This window comes from Mixophyes fleayi, chromosome 2 (assembly GCF_038048845.1).
Source record: "Mixophyes fleayi isolate aMixFle1 chromosome 2, aMixFle1.hap1, whole genome shotgun sequence".
NCBI lineage: Eukaryota > Metazoa > Chordata > Amphibia > Anura > Limnodynastidae > Mixophyes > Mixophyes fleayi.
In genome coordinates this window covers 362,745,615-362,764,977 of record NC_134403.1, presented here as the reverse complement: position 1 = coordinate 362,764,977, position 19,363 = coordinate 362,745,615, and the positions used below count along the sequence as shown (strand labels likewise).

Sequence of the window (19,363 nt, the reverse complement as noted above, 5' to 3'; positions counted from 1 at the left end):
TATTTGCAAAGGCTTTCACGTTTGCGACCTGCCATAAATGATACAAGGTGCTACAATGGATCCAGGCTCTTATCTACCAGCCCACCCTGGGTAGTTTAACATAAACAAAATAGATTGATTTAAACAGCTTCTTTGAGCCATGTCATACAATTTCTAGGAATTAATTCACAAACACGTATTTGCAGATTTATATGCCTAAAAATTAGCTTGCACATGACACCTACTAACTGGGAGGTTTCATGATTAGAAAAAGGGGGTTTCTGGGTAACAAAAAGTGTGCCCTTCGGACAGGGGCGTAGTATATATGTTTTTAACTCACAATACTTATATTTCCATAACTGACATTCCTGATGAACCTAAATTAAGAGTGCAAGTGGAATTGGCTGCCACGACAGTTCTAACTTATTTCTAAAAGAAAGATGTTTTGGGTTTTAAGACTTTAGCCAATTTTAGGTCACAGTGCTGTGCCGGTTCTTCTTTCCAATACTATAGAAGCCCCAACAACTAATCCCTGGAAAATCGGGAGGGTTACATAAGGGTAATACCAAATTTACAAAAAAGTAAGGAGGTAATTCACGAATGCAGAGAAGTGTGTCAGCATTACTACTTGTAGTGTGACCGAATCCATTATTTTTGTGCCGTTACACCTGTTTTTAGTGTGGCAAGAGGATATCAGTTATAGGAAAAGCAATCACTTGTATAAGATACCTGAGCATGAACGGTGTTAAAAATTTTATGGAATTTGGTTGAATTCAACTTATGAATGTATACATATACTTATGCTTAAAGAGTTAATATTATGCAGGAGGAACTAATAAGGAAAGATATAAGGCACAATCTTGTGCCTGACTGTACCACGTTACAGTGTCAAACTCTGTATAGGGGTGAGTCATAGACCAGGGCGTGCTACTAAAATCTGCCCAGTAACAAGAAAAGTATATGAGACTGTGTAAATGCATTATTTGTCGTTCCGATTCTTGATAGAAATGCTGTACCCATGCTTGCTTGAATGAACAAAGGAGTTCACATTTGGATATTTGGCTCGTGACTTTGACTTCATACTGATTGGTAAAAGCCTAGTTATAACATCCGAATTATGTTGTTTTCGGTGGAATGTGGGATATCCACATTAATGTGTCTCAATGCAAAAATAAAGTTTGTTTTGTGGGATATTATAATGAGCCTGAAGGGGTGGAGATTGAGCAAATCTGAGGGTGTTAGTTTTACAAGACATCGTGTGGCTGTGCAAAGTGGTTGAATTTTAACACCACTTTTGTGGCAGGTGTCAGGGCTTGGTGCATGCCTTTTTCACAGTCTAAATGTATTTTATAGAGGACAAGGATTGATAAGTGCAGATAAACCAATGTTATAAGAATGGAACATTTTCCCATGAGTTTTATAAGGATCAAACAAGAAGTTTATGAAAATAAACCAAAAAAAAAAAAAAAGATCAGATAAAGATGAAAGTTGGTCCAAATGTAGGACATGGAGGTGCAGATTTTGAAAAAGTCCGCAAACATGGACAAAATGCGTCAGCAAGTGAGCAACAGCACAGATGATGGCAGACAGTGAGCTACAATTGAGTGGAACTATAATACATGCCTGAGATTTAAATCCCAATGGGAGATCGATGCAGTTTATACAAATGGCACAAAATTATTTGGAGAGTCTCAGCTTCAGACTACTCATAAATTACAGGTGGTCAAACATTGGTTAGTTACCGATCTGAATACCGCTATTGGAAGAACATTTCCTTTGTTGTCTAATACACAAAGAACAATATAATTCAGGGGACTCGTAGATTGATCCGCAATTCTGGAGACAGGAGGCTCCTAATTGTCTAACCCAGAGATATGACAAGACTTCCTTATGAAAGCACTTATGAGATTTTGGTGTAAATTTATTTCTCCACAATTAGGATACATGCGTAATCTCCAAATATATTAAGGAGTCTATTTACTATTGGTCGTCAGTAGGCTGCAATAGAGGAAAGAGCTTTGCATTGATTCTTACACAGACGAGATGGTCTTCTACAATGGTTCTTCTGACTTCCTGCTGATGTTCTGCGCATGCACCATTAAAATATCCAAGTATGCGCAGTTAATGCATGCGAAAGGCTCCGGCTGGAGAGTTTAGTGTAGTGTCTCTGACCTACGACTGGGTGATATGCCGTTAAACGGCTCTAGGATTTTAAGCTTAGTTGCAAAAAGCTTTGTAAACTGCATCACTTTGCGGTCTACATATTAATATGTGGGGTCTTTGCTCAGCATCGTTAAAAGGGTTATGGCAGGTGAAATCTATGATTTCTCCTGCGTTGAACACTTGCTAAATAATTTGATGAGATGCGATGGCCAAAAACGAATTTTCTTCAATTGTATGGCTCATCGCATCTTTGTAAAAAGAATTCTAAAGCTGGGATAGGATTACTGTCCTGGTGAATATATATCTGTTCAATTAATAATAATCATTAGCATCAGTATTAGTTTTCAGTCTTTTCCAGTTGTTTGATTGTGAATCAAAATACCTTTGCTATTTTAGAAAGCCGACACTTTACATTAACGAGGTCCTCCAGTGAATTTAATTCTGCTGTAAATTTTGATTCTATTTCTTATGGTCTATATGAATTGATTTAATTGATGTGAGCGTCTTTTGACCTTATGACCTAGCACTTATATTTAATAGTACTGGATGTGTTAGAGCAATAGCAAGGAGGAATCATATTAACAGCCACAGAAGATCGTAGTCCAAATTCTTTTGTAGAAATTATTTAATCTTAATTTTTAGGTGGTAATAATTTAGAGCCTAGGATCTTGTCTTGAGGACATTGAGGTGGGGTTGTTACTTCTGCTCATTAGAATTTCAGCTACAGTACAAAATATCTTAAATAACGTTCAATGGGTCTGCTCAGATGGACTGCGAGTCCTCTAGGATACATAAAGGGGGGACAAGGAGAAATCAAAATGCTATTAGATGAGTGGTTTCAATGCACTCAGCATCTGATTGGAAAAATGTCACAACTAAATGTTTATGATGAAAAGATCCTCAACCGTCTGACGGACTCTACTGTTATAGATTCATGTAAGTGCCAATAAGACAGTAACTCCATATTTCTTGCAGGGATAAATAGGTTTTGACCATTTGATGTGCATTTGTAGCACAACAACAAGATGCCAGCTTTTCAATCTCTCTTTGTAAAAGTTATCAGTGAGAGGACATTCTAAAGGAGGGGTCGGATGACCATTGTTTAGCCTGGGAAACCGAGCAGACGCTTATGTGCCTCTGACAATCGGTGGATCCTTTGCTTCAGGAAATTCCTGGTGCTGGTGAGATCTCTACTCTCCTTCAGAAGCTCATCGTGCTGCTCTCTGTCCTGCAGAAGGTGAAGCATCTCTCTCTGCAGCTGTTTCCCATTCTCTTGTAGAATGTAAAACTGGACGATCAGCGGGATCTGATTGGAGAGGCGGTCCGCTGCTCCCTGTGAGACAAGTGCAACATTGGTGACTAATGAAAGACAACTGGGTTTCATAATGGGCAATGAAAAATATGCACAATACTTTTTTGCAAACTTCTTACTTACTCCACCTATTTCAATAAACTAAATGCTTCAACACCTATGTTTATGTTATATATGTAGCACTGATACGAGACCATTACCCCACTGAGTGACATCAGAGTCTTGCATAGTAACCCTTACTATGGTGTCCAGGCCACAGCTGCATTCTGGAATATGTTGGCGCCATTATGTTACAGGAAATATTCATCAAGGCAATAATCATTTGTCAAAGTGTACCAGTCATTTACATGACCATGCCGGCTATTTACTCACTAGGTACTAATGACATCAGGGAGATAGGAAACACTTTGTGGATGGTTGAGGTTTGAGATGCTTCACATTGTCTGTTATCATCATCATCATCTATTTATATAGCACCACCAATTCCACAGCGCTGAACAGAGAATGTCCTTCACATCAGTTCCTGCTCCAATGGAGCTTACAGTCTAAATTATCTAACACACACACACACACACTGGGGTTAATTTTGTCAACAGCTAATTAACCTACTAGTATGTTTTTGAAGTGTGGGAGGAAACCCACACAAACACGGGGAGAACATACAAACTCCACACAGATAAAGGCCATGGTCGGGAATAGAACACATGACCCCAGTGCTGTGGGGCAGAGGTGCTAACCACTGAGCCACCGTGCTACTATAGACAAGGTCTATGACCTTGACCTCTGGTATAAGCCATGAATGTAAAGACGATTCCTTCAATAGGATTACCAACAGCAACGATGCATTCGAAAAAATATTACAATGTATGAAAGATGCGTCTCTCGCAGTGCATATGGGTATTCCCTGCTTAGCAGAGTTCCACAGAGCCTTCATGAGATACGTCAGGATCCGGGCATCAGCCAACGATTTCAATAGGATGCATTTCGCATCTTACAGTTGCACTTTATATGGGAAATCACATGTAAGAGCGAGTCCCAATGTCCCCCATTTTCATGACTTAGTTAATGAATAATGTAGCTAAAGTGTGAAGTATTTTGGGGGAAAAATGGTTGAAATTTAATAAGGTTGTGGGCCATAACTGGTTGTAGGATGGGTTTGGAAGACACAGTTTCAGTCTTTCCACCTACAGCTGAATCCTCTCTCCCATAAATAGATTTACAGTCAGATCTTCTGTACCACAAATAGATTTTCTTGGGCAGGTCTCAAAACCTGTATGTAGGTGTTAACCTATGTATGGGTTAGTTGGATAAGTAGGCGCATAAATAGAAAAGCTCTGTGGGTCTGCATGTTTTGCGTTTTAGCAAATGACCTTTATTGTCTCAAATATCCAAAAATATCTAATTAGTTATTTGTTATAGGTCTTTTACATAAAGCTACATGTATTTTTGGTTTAAGCTCACCGCTCACATTAAGGTCTGGCAGTAGGTGCCAAAACTTGAAAGTTCCAGCCACTTGGTTGTCACGCCAATCCTCACGTAACACCATGATGATCACAATTACTGGCTCACTGCATTTTCAAAAATTAAAAATCCAAAAGGATTTTATTTGATTTCAACCCTTGATGGTAGTCATTTGCAGCAATAGCATGCCAAGGTGGTCTAAATTGGCCAAACAAGCCAACAAAATCACCTTATTTAAGGTCATTTTGAGTGGTCGTGGAATATGAGAATAGCACCTTATAAATTAACAACATAACGACTTATCCCCAATAATACTCCAAAACTTACTTTAAAATAAGCTTCTAGATGATGGGTCATCTCTTTGACAGAGCACTGCATAAGGTTAACCTGTTGTTTTGGTTGGTTCAGAGGTTGGAGCAGTTTAGAGCAGATGGTCTCTAGATCATTCCTGTAACATTTGTCTTGAGAGTAGACCATTTGTTCCATCAAAAACTGAGTTCTGATGAGATTATCTGCAGAGTCTTCTTGTATTTGGCGAATATTTTCAATTTTATTCTAGAAGCAGAGAAACAGATATGATTGATAAATCTCTTTCTCCCTAATACATGGACCATACCACTGGTAGCTAATTAAAGACTTCTATAGACTACTCAAAAAGCAAGTAAAGACAGTATTTCACATTAATAAGTATCAAAGGGATGTAGTAGTGAGCTAATATAAACAACAATTTTATCCTTTACAAATTAAATTTGCCAAAGTCTCCTCTCTCTGCAGCAGATTGCCATGTTTGGAGGGAGTTGATTCTCAACAGGGCAGATAAAGAGTGACTGACAGCTTGGCAGTCTTACTTTGCAGAAATGCACTATATTACTTGGTTGACTCATACACAAGGGCAGGGTGAGTGATGTCACTACAGTTCACATCACTGCAATCATTGTAATGTGCCGCAGACTTGGAGGTACATATTAAGGGCCTGATTCACTAAGGAAAGTAAGGCAAAAAAATGAGTACGTTTTCTCCTGGACAAAACTATGTTACAATGCAATGGGTGCAAATGAATCTATTTTGTACATAAGTTAAATACTGGCTGTTTTTCATGTAGCAGATAAATACTTGATAGCTTTTTTGTACACTGAAATGTAAAGTTGATCTAGGACATACCCTACTCCACCTATAAATCTGCCATCACATTTTAAATGTACATCCCTCTCCAATGCAACATGGTTTGGCCAAGGTGCAAAGTTACTCTTTTTTTTTTTGCTTTACTCTCCTTATTGAATCAGGCCCTCAGAGTTTATACTATTGGCAATGGACAGTGGAGTATTAAACCATCCTACCTACAGGCCTACCTGCTATGGGCCTCCACAGCACTTGTACACGGCTGATCACCCGCCAAGACACACACAGTTTCTAATATTTGAACTCCATGAATTTTAAATTAGACCACACAGTAAGCCACTCACCCAAGTGCACAAATATGTACGACAAACCTCGAACTTCAAGTATTTTGATCCGAAATAAATGTTAAAAAAATCCTATGAAATTTAGCTACTTAAGCTTCAACATGTTCTACCTGGTTAACCTCAGCATTTCACTAAGGAATGAACCTGTAGGCAGCAGAACAGCCACATCAAGTTACTGGACAGTCACCAAACCGCCCTGTGGCCCAATCTTGAGCTATAGACTTCCTCTCTCTGAGATCACTCTCTCTGTTAGCAAGAGAAGTAATGAAGTTGACTGGGTTCCAGTGTGACCCACAATTATCTGTTGCCAGATTGACAGGAGCCTCAGAACACTACTCTGTGAGGTTGTTAATATTTAGATACTCTAATTAGCTATATTGACCTAGCCCCTGCCACTTCAGAATTGTCAACATATAGGGCTAGATTTACTAAGCTGCGGGTTTGAAAAAGTGGGGATGTTGCCTATAGCAACCAATCAGATTCTAGCTGTCATTTTGTAGAATGTACTAAATAAATAAAAGCTAGAATCTGATTGGTTGCTATAGGCAACATCCCCACTTTTTCAAACCCGCAGCTTAGTAAATCTAGCCCATAGGACATGTAAATGTTGACTACTGCTGCTAACACTGATTGGATAAGGGTTGTTTTATCTCTGACCACTTCATTTCCTGTACATCTGTATGTAACCAGTTTTGAAGAATGAATTAAATAGTTGCCCTAACCTTTGGGGCAGCACCCCCAGAAAACGGTGGTAATCGTTTTCACGATTGCCCCTAACCCGACATCATCAAGCCTTCCAAAGAAAATCCAAATTTTTGAAAAACCGATTGGAAAATAAACAGACTTACATTGAACCCGACACTGGAGATCTCCGATTGGATCACCATGCTGACAGCAAGTTATTCCGATTGGACAAGTGTTCAGCACTGCAGCTTGATGTCATCGCGACGTCTGTCAATATAAATTTAAAGAGGCAATGCTTGTTGTTAAGTGTTTAAACACTTAACCTTAGGCGTCCTCACATTGCCGTTTAAAATTCTATTGACAGACATCGCGATGCCGACAAGCTGCAGTGCCGAACACTTCTCCAACCGGAATAACTTGCTGTCAGCATGGTGATCCAATCGGAGATCTCCAGAGTCGGTTTCAAGGTAAGTCTGTTTATTTTCCATTGGGTTTGGCAGAAATTCGGATTTTATTTGGAGGGCTTGTCGATGTTGGATTTTTCCTCATCGGTCAAGCGTACCCAACCCCACCGAAAAGTGTCCATGGAAAATTTTATTCACTGTAGCCATGTTGAGCATGAACATATGAACAGGGTCAAAGTTGTTCGACCTGATGAAATTTAACTAGAATTTTTAGAATCTTTCTAAATTTGTAAAATATATTATGAATTTTTGAACTATAGAGCCAAATAAACTGGTTTCAAAGCAAATGTGAGCATCTGTAATAAATGGACCAGTGAGCATCATAAGAAGTACATTAGGGTGGCGAATGGTCACCTAAACATTTTGTATGCACAATCTTGGTTTATAGGCTCTCTCTCTCTCTGATCCCCCCTCTTTATGAGTGAACAGAGTAACAATGGGTACGGCTAAAGGTTATTTTATCTCTCCCACCTCATTTTCTTTTCATCTATGTTTTTTAAAAAGGAAATCAGTAAGTGCTCTGCTCCTAGTCTTGCACACCAAATAATTATAGAAACAAATATTGGAAAGAAGTAGGGATAACAACAAGAAATAATATGATTCTTAACAGAATATCAAAAGGTTAAAAAGTGAAAACAGCGAACAAAATAAATCTATTCTACATAAAAATCTAACATTTTATTTAAGGACATGATTTTTTTTTCGAAAGCAATACATTTTTTGTAACTAAAGCCTCATACCCACTAGGATTTTACTTATTTTTAATGTTAGTATGAAAAAAATGTGTTTGAGAGGTGTTTTTACTAGTGTTTTAGAGGTCATTGTAGGCTTACTGATGCATTTACAAACGGTAAACTAAAAGACAAAAAAAAAATGGAACAAGTAGCATCCAAAAAAATGCTATCACAATACAATAAAAGTAAAACACCAATAAATATGGTAGCACTAGAAACAATTGTGCCAGGCACAGTTACATGTATTAAAAAGGCCCATAAAGTTTAACAAAAAAATGGCCGTTATCTCTAAGCAAGTATGATATCCTGATAACTCTTCATGTAAAATCATACAGAGCAAATAAAAATAACATTACTCACCTTAGTAAGTCTGCAAAGATTATTAAAGTTATGAAAATGTGAATCTGCGATGTCATTGAACGTTTTTCGTACAATACCTAAAAAAAATTAAAAAAAATTTTTTTTACATTTTTGTCTTTAAAACAAATAGAACTCGACTATTCTTAGTTAAAATCAACATTTTGTATGGGACAACAAAAGGGCATCATGGCATTAATGGGGATATGGAAGAGGAATAAATGAAGCTCCTGGATATTAAGTTTAAAAAATTTATGTAACAATTATAACAAATGAAATCATTTGCTTTGATAGCAGTACATAATGTATAGAATAGAAATGTGCAGACCCCTGTGCTTTGGTTTTAGTGTTGGTTCTAAACCCTTTGTGTTTTGGTTTTAGTATAAACACCTCGTGTTTGAGAAGTGTGTCCCTCAGACTAAACGCAGTTAAAATCATGCGGGTGAGTGACTTACCAAAGAACCTATTAGCTGTGGATTCCTGTAAGTTTCAGCCAATGAGTGCAGGAAGGGGTTGGGACTTATACACAGTTATAAGTCAGTGTGCAGAGGCTTCTGCCCTTCCTGCTTCCGGATTCCGCCCGCCCTCCCTACAATTGGTTACATAACTTTGAATGTAGTTGTTGAGAGTAGGAGAACAGTGCAGTCTGTAACTGTGCATATGGTGCTTGGGTGATCTTGTCATAGGTCACTACCCCCCTGCGGTTATGGTGTCATACCATGGTTGGTCCGTTTTGTTAGTAGGACCTTTGGGCCAGTTTTGTATGGTTTATACTGGCGGAGTTTATAGGGGGTGTAGTCTTGCCGTTGGACTTCATCTTAGCACCGGCCAATAGATAAGGAATGATCCTGGGTTGGTGGTATTATGGTCTGACCTTTCCACCTTATTGGTTTTGCGTTCCTGACTGCCCTGCTCTCGTCTGCCTTACAGTCCTATTAGTTTAAAAATAAATAAATACCGTCATTCATTCCAACTTTAATTTTGTGTCCGTGTCTTTATTTGGTTTGGAATAAAAGGTTTATCCCAGGTGTGTTATTTGGGAAAAACTTCCCTGCTATGCATTTTATGGTTTTGGATCTATATTTTCTTAGAAATAGTGAAAAACAGGTAAAAATCATGTATTTTTTTAGCTGTTTTTGTTCCTACATTAGTATTTATATAATTAATAGTCATGTACAGTCATTTGCAATCTATTTGCTAAATAACTGGCTGGCTAACAATAGTAAAAGCAGCGACACTAATGCATGGCAGTTAAAATAAATAAATAAAAATATACAGTAGCTATAAAACATAGTGACGCAGCAGTGGCAGATAGGATGGCAGTTTAATAAAGTAAAGGACACCTTTATAACATATAGGCAGGGCACTAGCTGTTAGGATGGTGTTTTAGAAAAGAAGATATACCAGGGTGGGCTTCACCCAGAAGCCTTATGTGTTATTCTCAATGTTAAACAGCAGGTGTACCACACTGTAGATAGGGAAAGCAGCGGCAGTAATAAAAGTTTTAGAAAAGAAGATAGACCAAGGTGGGCTGCCACCATAAATTAAATGGTTTGAGGTGTACAGTGAGAAAATCAGTATGCTAAGAATTAGAGCCTTGGGGGACCCCAACATATAGTGGGAATTGAGGGGAGTATGTGACTTAGCCATTTTAGAAAAGATGATAGACCAAGTTGGCCAATATAGTGCAAGATAGAATTGTCCTTGGTCCCTCCCAACCACCTTTATGTTGTATATTAACAAGGACATGCATAGTTTAGCAAACCAAATACTTCAGCGACACGGACTGCCACTTTTGTGGCTGAAGTGCTTTATTTGTTTGGGCTTCCCACAAAGGAAAACATTTTGGTTGTTGCTTATTGAACTGTAGAAAAGATAGGGATTTAAACAATTTACTAATGGGCTTTAGGCCAACAATAGTCATCTTCCTCAATGCTGACAATGTCATAATCCTCTTTAAGAATGGGAGAGGAAAAAGAAAATGTGTCAACTTGGGGCACTCCAGGGGGGGTATTCAATTGTCTGCGAGTTTTGTTTTTTTCCCCGCAGTGCTAAAAAAAAAGAAATCTCCCGCGGGTTTTTGACGGCAATAGCGACCGTTTTGAGTTAGCGCAGCGGGAAAACTTGTGCAATTCAATTGAAAAAGAGGAAACGCTGCCCCCACGCGTTAAACATTGCATTTGCGAGTTTTTAGGGGAGTTTTAACGCGGTCATGTATAACGCAAAAAAAAGGTTTTGCATACATTTCCATACATTAGATTGCATTACACATTGTTAATATCTACATTACAGTACTTTCTTTAGCATATTTATTAATTTAACTATTTTTACCATAGAAACATCTATACCACGTCAAAACACATTACTACATTCATATTTGTACCAAAAACATACATAAATATAATTAATTATTGATTTTTATTTTTTATTTTTATGTTTATTTTATTTCATTATTTTTTCACAAGAAAATCATTTTACACATGTTAGGCATCAGTGATAAACATAAGTTTAACTTTTTATCCACATTATTATATGATTTCAAATACTTTTCAGAGGTTTTTTATTTTTAACACACCCCAAAGAGGTGCGAGATATAACAACATATTTTCCTGTTTAACGCGCCGCGTTAAAAAACAATTCAAATAGCTTTTAACGCGGCTGCCTCTCGCACACATTATACTTTCAATAGACCTTCTACTGGCCCACGAGATAAACATTTTATGAAAAAAAAATGAGCGTTAAAAATGGAATTGAATCGCGTTTAAAGTTAACCCACTTGAAAATGATAAAAAAAAGAGCGTTAAAATGACTTTTAACGCGGTCAAAAAAAAACAACTCGCTGACAACTGAATATTCCCCCAGGACTTTTACATTCAATTACATAAAATATGCATTACAGCTTTATTGATACTCATTAAAATGTACTGAAATATTTCCTGTTTTTGTCAGTAAAATCACCTGGCAAAATATTAAAAAGAAGATGATGAGTAGAATTTAACATCCAAGCTATATAACAACTGTTAAAATTGCAGCAAAAAGCTGCTAGCCTTGTTTGTACTCCCTGAAATCCAGTAATAAACTAATAATCCTCTGATATTTATTAAAAACACTCTTTAAAACAATAAAGTTCCATATATTTCAGTTAATGCTTGAATATTCAATTAAAGTGTTTCCATCTGTGTGAGGTTTTTTTATTATATAAAAGTTGTATATTCAATCATATAAGGGAAATACTCTAGATTGGACTCCTGATGGTCTCCTAGTAACTAGTGTAGCTACTTGCTTTTCTTTTCTTATGAAGGGAATCACTACATTCTAATATGTACTGGATTAGTTTTAAGTACGACAGTAAGGGATTAAATCCACCCTGATAGATTCTCCACTTACCAGTGATAGAAATGCTGATTCAGCAAGTCCCTCACTCTTGTGTTAACAAGGATAGCCAGCTATTTTTGCTGTAGTGTTGAGAATCACCTAAGATTAGCAGTTTAATATCATTAACTGGCCTTTTCCTATTTAGGGATTCCTCCTACATATGCCACTTCATAACCTCTATATTTTGTAGGATAGTACTAATCAGTTTGTTAATAAATTAGTAATAAATTCTCCTATTGCAGGAAGCAGCTAACTATACTGCTAGCCCTTGGGACACATTCATACAAGTAAGCCCATTCACACTGACTGCGCCCACACAGACACTAAATACCGATCATCATCCAGATCTGATTACAAGAGGATTATATTTTAAACATAAAGAGTAGGAGTAGCAAAGGTGGCGTCGCACCGACGCGCGTTTCGCTAGTGGCTTTATCAAGGTCTTGATAATGCTGTAATGCATATTTTATGTAATTGAATGTAAAAGTCATTGAGGGTCCCAAGTTGACACATTTTCTTATTCCCCTCCCACTCTTAATGAAGTATACTAATGTGAGGGTGCACTCCCCCCCCAAGTATTATTCTATGATTCCCATGGGATCCAGCATTAGATTGGCGGCAATAACGGTATTCCTTAAACAATTTGTAGTTCATTTTGATGAACACCAGTTTAACTTTTTTAGGAAGTAGCTATCTACGGTGCTCACTCCCACTGTTCCCGGCTGTGTTAAACATTTCTTCTGCATACACACTGGAGGGTCGTCACCTTAAGTACACCATAGTTAGTTTGTACAAGGGGATCCAAATTGCCTTTTTTACTCTCAAAATACAAACGGAATGTCTGAGATGCTAATCTGAGATGCTTATCATTAACGTAATTATCCAGCATTCTATTAATACAAACTGTATCAGACGGAGATGAGGTGTCAATATATTCGGACATTTCTTTTGAGCCTGACCAGATGTCATAGTTATCTTTCACCTTCTGTAAAGAAGTTTCACCGCCAGCAGCAGCAGCCCTAGCATAAAAAGACTCTCCATGAGAATCATGGATTACATTAGGGGAGTCAGTTTGCATGTGCAAATTGGATGCTGGACTATGTACTAATAATGTGGAGGTTGCCAATGGAGGTGTTGACAGTAAGATTGCACGAGGTGTCTATCCATTAGGTTTTCAACTCTTTTTCAGATCACTGATGCGAGAAACCGAGTCATGACTCTGTTCGACTAGTTACTCTGAAATTCGGATCTGTTGGGTTTCTCCAAATCCGAACCGTCTATAGTATACAGCAGTGGATCCCAAACTTTTTCAGTTCGAGGCACCCTTAGGGTCTCCATAATTTTTTCAAGGCACCCCTAAGCCAAAATAATTACCAAGTAGTCCCCGCCTTGCTTACCACTGGCCCTGGCGGAGGCACCCCTGTGAGATCGCTGAGGCACCCCAGGGAGTCGTGGCACACAGTTTGGGAACCACTGGTCTACAGTATGACTAAAGAAAGTGAAAATGTGCATTGGAAGCAACAAGAAAATAAATTATTACTGGCCACAACAAAAGGCTTAATTTGTCTACTGTTGTAATGTTTAATAGTAAATATTTTGCATTGAAACTTTTTTTTTTTTGTGTAAAAGTTTTCCTTCCCCACTGTTTCCCCTCAGAAATGTACTTACACAACAAGCTAATTAGACTCTGCTTAACGTATACCAGCCACTTCCACAATATGTATGTATGCTAACATGTTATTTGCTCTCTCACCTGGTTGTATAGCAGATTACAATGTGTGTTGGTGCCTTAAGGCTGAATGTCCCCTAAGCTGACCCATTTCAAGATAGTACCAAAGGAGAGAGATCAAGGCTAGCATGATGGCTAAGTGGTTAGCACTTCTGCCTCACAGCACTGGGGTCATGACTTCAATTCCCGACCATGGCCTTATCTGTGTGGAGTTTGTATGTTCTCCCCGTGTTTGCGTGGGTTTCCTCCGGGTGCTCCGGTTTTCTCCCACATTCCAAAAACATACTAGTAGGTTAATTGGCTGCCATCAAATTGACCCTAGTCTCTCTCTCACTGTCTGTGTGTATGTTGGCAAATTTAGACTATAAGCTCCAGAGGGACAGGGACCGATGTGAATGATTTCTCTGTACAGCGCTGCGGAATCAGTGGCGCTATATAAATAAATGGTGATGATGATGATCAGGGGCGGAGCTGTAGAATTGGGTGTCATCAACGTGACGGTGGTACTGGAGTCCAAATGAGCAAATTATTTTACTGAGGGAAGAGGTGTACAATGAGACAATCAGTGGGCCAAGAATTGGAGCATGGTGGGACCCCAACATATAGTGGGAATGCAGGGGATGATGTGCAGAGGTAAAGATCCTGATGGAGTGGTTCAATAGGAAGCAAGTGAGCCAGGAAATAACTGTGTCACAAAGGCCAATTAAGTGAACGGTGCGCTGGAGAAGAGGGTGATCATCAGTATCAAATGCAGCAGAGATGTCCAAGATGATTATGGACTCTTAGACTTTGCTATAAATGGATCATTGATCACACTTGTGTTTGCAGTCACAGTGCAATTTTGGGGACGGAAGCACAATTGCAGAGACTCGAGATTCGGGGACTGAAAGGGAGATAGGCTGTTGTACAAAAGTTGGTGGTAGTTGAAGACAGAGGTTGGGTCAAGAGATGATTTCTTTAGGATTTGTGAGATAAGAACAGGCTTAAAGGAGGATAGACATGTGCCAGTGTAGAGATAGGTAGAAGAGGTAAGCTGGAAGAGGACATGCAATTGGTGGAACGAGTGGAGAAATTGGAAAGTAATAAGGTCAATGGGGACACTTGAGATGATGACATGAGTGCAGAGATTTTGTCTTCAGTTACCAGGGAGAGTGAACTGAGGTTGGATTGTGGAGAGTCAGAGAAGGTGTTTTCTGACATGATGAAATATACAGTATTATCGAAGACAGTTGATTTATGTCTTTGTATAAGGAGGTAAAAAAATGGGCTTTGATGGTGGAAGGGTGGGGTGGTGCAGGGGGCAGATAAGGAGATGACAACGAGGTATTAGGTCTTAGACCACTGAGTGGATATTAGAGAAGTGAAATATGTTTGGTTGGCAAGTGAAATGGCAGTGTTTTAAGATTAAAGGATATATTTATAGTGAAGGGGAGTTCTTCCAGTGATGCTCAGAGTAGGGAAAGTATTTTTGAAAGTGGTGAGTCTGTTTGGTGTATCATGAATTATGTTTGGATCATCACTGACTATACATGGTGGCTTGAATAGCACTGTCCACGGCAAAAGCAAGTGTGCTGTTATAAAAAGTGGCAATTCCAGATCAGGGCAAGAAAGGTAGTTATAGGAGAAGTAGTTTTAGTGAAAATGATATGTATATCGGGAATATTTAGGTGTCTCTGTGTGCATGTGGACCTGGGGGGTGATAAATGAAAGCAACATGAAGGTGAAGAGAAGAAAATAGACGGATAGTGTGGACTTCAAAGGAACAGGTACCAGTACTTGGAAGGGGCAGCATGGAGAAGGTAGGATACCTACTCCACTATTTGGTCTGTCTCCTGGTCTAAGAGTGTGGTTGAGGGAGAGTCGCCTGTAGGAGAGCTGCAGAGGATTTATTGTAAGAGCCAGATGTTTGTAATGGTTAGGAAGTTGAGGGGTTTTAAATAGGTCATGGATGGATGTGAGTTTATTACAAAACTTTGTTTATTAATAAAACTAACAAGAAACAGTATATGGAAGAAGCGAGTTGTTGAGTGTATAGCAACATCTCTGATACACTCCGGTTTTCCCATTTTACTTTTCATGCATAATGTTGATTGACTACGCATTTTTGGTGAGAATGACGAGGAAGATGACTGTTTGGTATTGCTTTTAGTTGTTACTGAAGTTTCTTTGCCACCTTTGGAATCTTTCCCGTTTGCTCTCTGCAGCTCAAAGTATTCACCCAGTGGGCAGTGACTGTCATATAATCTCCACCTCCATGCCTGTTACTCCGTATGTCAGTGGTTAAGTGGATTGTATGGTAAATAGATGTGTACTAATCGTGTTTGTGGTTGTGGTGGTAGCAGAGAGGTTCTTTGTAATTACCATAATAAGCAAGACTAAGAGGGGCAGGATGATCCTGCTTTTGATAATGATGCTGCTGAAGTAATGGTAATCCAACCAGTCCAAGGCAGGCACACAAGGTGACCCACTCAGCATGAACTGTTGAATAGACAACTTGATATGATATTAATTTGGAAGTAATTTTGAAGTACTTGCTATATTTTGTGAAAAATGGTCTTGTTTTGCTTTCTTTTTGTAAGATTGTATTTGTTGTTTTTAGTGCATTCTTTGCAGTTATAATTTAAAAAACAAGAGATCATCACTATCACTGTTACTTGAATCTGACTTATCATCTCCAAAAATACAAGGACCAATTTAAGAGCACAGTATGTTCTCACCACCAACCCCACTTTCTACATCTGTACTTTGAATTTTGTTTAAATGTAAGTGATCTGCCCTTTCTTGCACTACCTCCTTCTCAACATTCAAAGTTATATTCCAGCTGTCAATTTTTTTTTATAGCAAGAGCGGTTTTTCTAATCTAGTGGCAGCAGTAAATACGTATCATGCTTTTGATCGAATCGCTGATGTTGTTGATACCTCTGAGCTTGTGTCAACATCAACAGGGACACTACATGAGGTCATTCATATCCTTCTGAGTTTCAGGTGCTGCTTCTGCTTAGAGAAGTTGTTTCTCAGTCTTTTAATGGCACCATTGAGATATCAGCCTCTTCCACATGTGTGGCTTATTTCAGCATGATTTGTTTTTCCTAGTTATTTACCTCAACAAGGTTAGATACATTTCTCCAGGGCCCTAACTAGGGCTGTGCGATAGGGGCGACCGCCCAGGGTGCAGCGCTGAATGGGGGGCGCAATTTAGGAATGTTTTAAGTTCATTCTGTTAAAATGGAGGGCTAGGGGGGCGTCATTTGTCTTTCTCGCCCCAGGCGCTAGAATTCTAAGTTACGGCTCTGCATTTCTCCTGTGACTGCTCCAATACAGCTGCTTCATCCCTGTTTTTACCACACTCTTTTTCTTTTGATATGTCCAATTAATATGTTTCAATTTTTGATAGAGCAAACAATAGGGCTACATACAGTAGTACTAAAAAGTGTATATTGTTATAGCAGGACTATCAGGGCTATAACTATTTTTAAATGTAGAGTATGTGCAAATCACATACATATATACTATGACATTCTCACCCATCACAGTTTTCATCACTTCCCTGGCAGGATCTTCCATGTTGCCAATTTTATCTTTAACGATTGCTTCAAATGTCTTATAATTGATAAATCCTGGGAGTTCTCTACCACGATGCAACTTCTCAAATTCCTCAACTTCGTCTCTTAGCACATTGTTAACTAAAATCATAAAACGAAAGACTTAAAGGAAATGATATGGTACTTTTAGCATTTGTTTTTTTTTATTCTCTTGTAAATAGTATTGAATTAGGTAACATTTTACTACTTTACTAAAAACAATCAGCCAAAATACGCCAGAACAGGATTTACGCCAGTGAACGCAACTGCATGCAATTTATGGTCGCACGCAAAAGATAGTACACATTAAGAACATTCTGATTTATGTATTTCATGTAAAAAAAAAAGTTTATGCTTATTTTTATTACTGATTATAGTATAAAAAGTTTTAGATTTCTTTTATACATTTTTATTTTTACATGCATTATGATGTGACTTTATATTGCATATATTCATGTGTGTATCCTGCACTGGGTTATGTCTGTGCATACAGGAAGTAATGTATAGCCAGATCATATGTATACCCAGATTCAAATGGAAACATTTCTTGAGATCCGTTTGTACTTGAATATGGGCAGATGCGTTCAAAGAGAAATCAGGGCCAGTATGTCTAATGCCCAGACAGTTGCTATAGGATGTGGTGCTAATAAACATTTTTTTTAGATCAGTAATAATACACAATTCAAACTGAATGAGCATAGCTCACGCGTCATCTGCAGCATGCCATCAGGGCCGGTGCTAGGGTCCGTGGCGCCCTAGGCACGTTTTCAAAATCGGCACCCTCACCCTGCACACTTACAAAATAGTGTGCAGGGTGGGGGCGCCGATTTTGAAAATGTGCATCTTTTCTTACCTTAACTTGCCTCCTCTCTGCTCCGTCTGCTCCCCTCCACTCACTGACACTGTCGGGCCGTGATGATGATGTCACGCCCGACAGTCAGTCAGTGAGTGGAGGGGAGGAGACAGAGCAGAGAGGTGGTGGTGGTGAGCAATAGTCCTTCCCCCCCCTCCCTGTGGATGTATCTGAAGCTGTGCGGCGGCCGTGAAAGGTATGGTCAGCGGTCGCCGCACAGTTTTAAAGAAATTTTTAATCTGTGGTGCCCTCCAGAGCCCGGCGCCCTAGGCAATTGCCTAACCTTGCCTAATGGGAGCGCCGGGCCTGCATGCCATAAATATATAGATGATCACTGCCTTATCTTACACTGCATGATGGACTGGTCCAACTCATCCTGCCAAGTATTAAAGAACCTTCGGATGTTTGCAAAAAGTTTAGGATTTTTTTTTGACGATATAAACTCCTCTCCTTGTGTGACACGGGCAATGTCTTGGTTAAATTGCTGGATTTTCTGTAACGAGACACGATAAAATGCGTTGGTGGAGCTGATAAACCGGACTGACGTTAGGGACTGAAAAATTCTCCATTACACAAACATACGCCAATGCAAGAAGTGCCAGAGCCTTCAGAATGACCTTTATTGTAAAATGCATATATGTATTTATTCATATTTGCTTTACCAGTAGCTACCATAATGGGGTAGATTAGGAGACCAGAATATGGATGTTCTCCACACACAGTGAATAGTAAGCCCTCAAAAGCTCTCTACCCTGTCTCATATCGGCCCCTTCTCCGTCAGCCAAGTATATCCTTGCTTTGTTTCTACATATGAGTTGCTATATCGACATTCCGGAACTTCAGAGTTTTGTTGTGTCTTATATATAATCAATGATATTAATGACAGCGACAGAGCTAGGTCCTTTTTTCAAGAGTTCCCATAAAATGTGCAGATAGGTTAATACTATGTCTTGATTTGAAGCTGTTCCCGGTCCTTTGCAGAACATATGCAAGTGTAACAGTAAATGGAATATGGTGATGCTGTGATCACTAGAGAATTATTTGCACCTCGTTTGTTTAAAGCTTAAAATCTGGGAGGGGGACAAGGTTCTGGATAGTGCAGGTTTATAGGGTTATATGTTCATTTACTGGAAAGAAAAAAATATGTTTTCTCCTGTTTTGTGTCTCTTTTTTATTATAACTAGTCAGCTTTGACTTTATTTGTCATT

At 38.8% G+C, this 19,363-nt stretch overlaps 1 protein-coding gene across 1 annotated transcript in view; it reads right to left on the bottom strand.

Annotated features, from left to right (window-relative positions):
* Nucleotides 1-1,879: 1,879 nt before the first annotated feature.
* The window catches only part of LOC142139569 (interferon-induced GTP-binding protein Mx1-like), a 32,904-nt gene continuing 15,420 nt past the window's right edge, over nt 1,880-19,363 (bottom strand). Inside the window, exons 9-13 of the mRNA XM_075197278.1 lie at nt 18,504-18,648; nt 17,246-17,404; nt 8,621-8,697; nt 5,243-5,470; nt 1,880-3,475 (exon numbers count right to left, since the gene is read on the bottom strand). Coding sequence (XP_075053379.1) covers nt 3,245-3,475; nt 5,243-5,470; nt 8,621-8,697; nt 17,246-17,404; nt 18,504-18,648 — 840 coding nt within the window. The 3' untranslated portion in view covers nt 1,880-3,244. The remainder of the gene's footprint in view (nt 3,476-5,242; nt 5,471-8,620; nt 8,698-17,245; nt 17,405-18,503; nt 18,649-19,363) is intronic.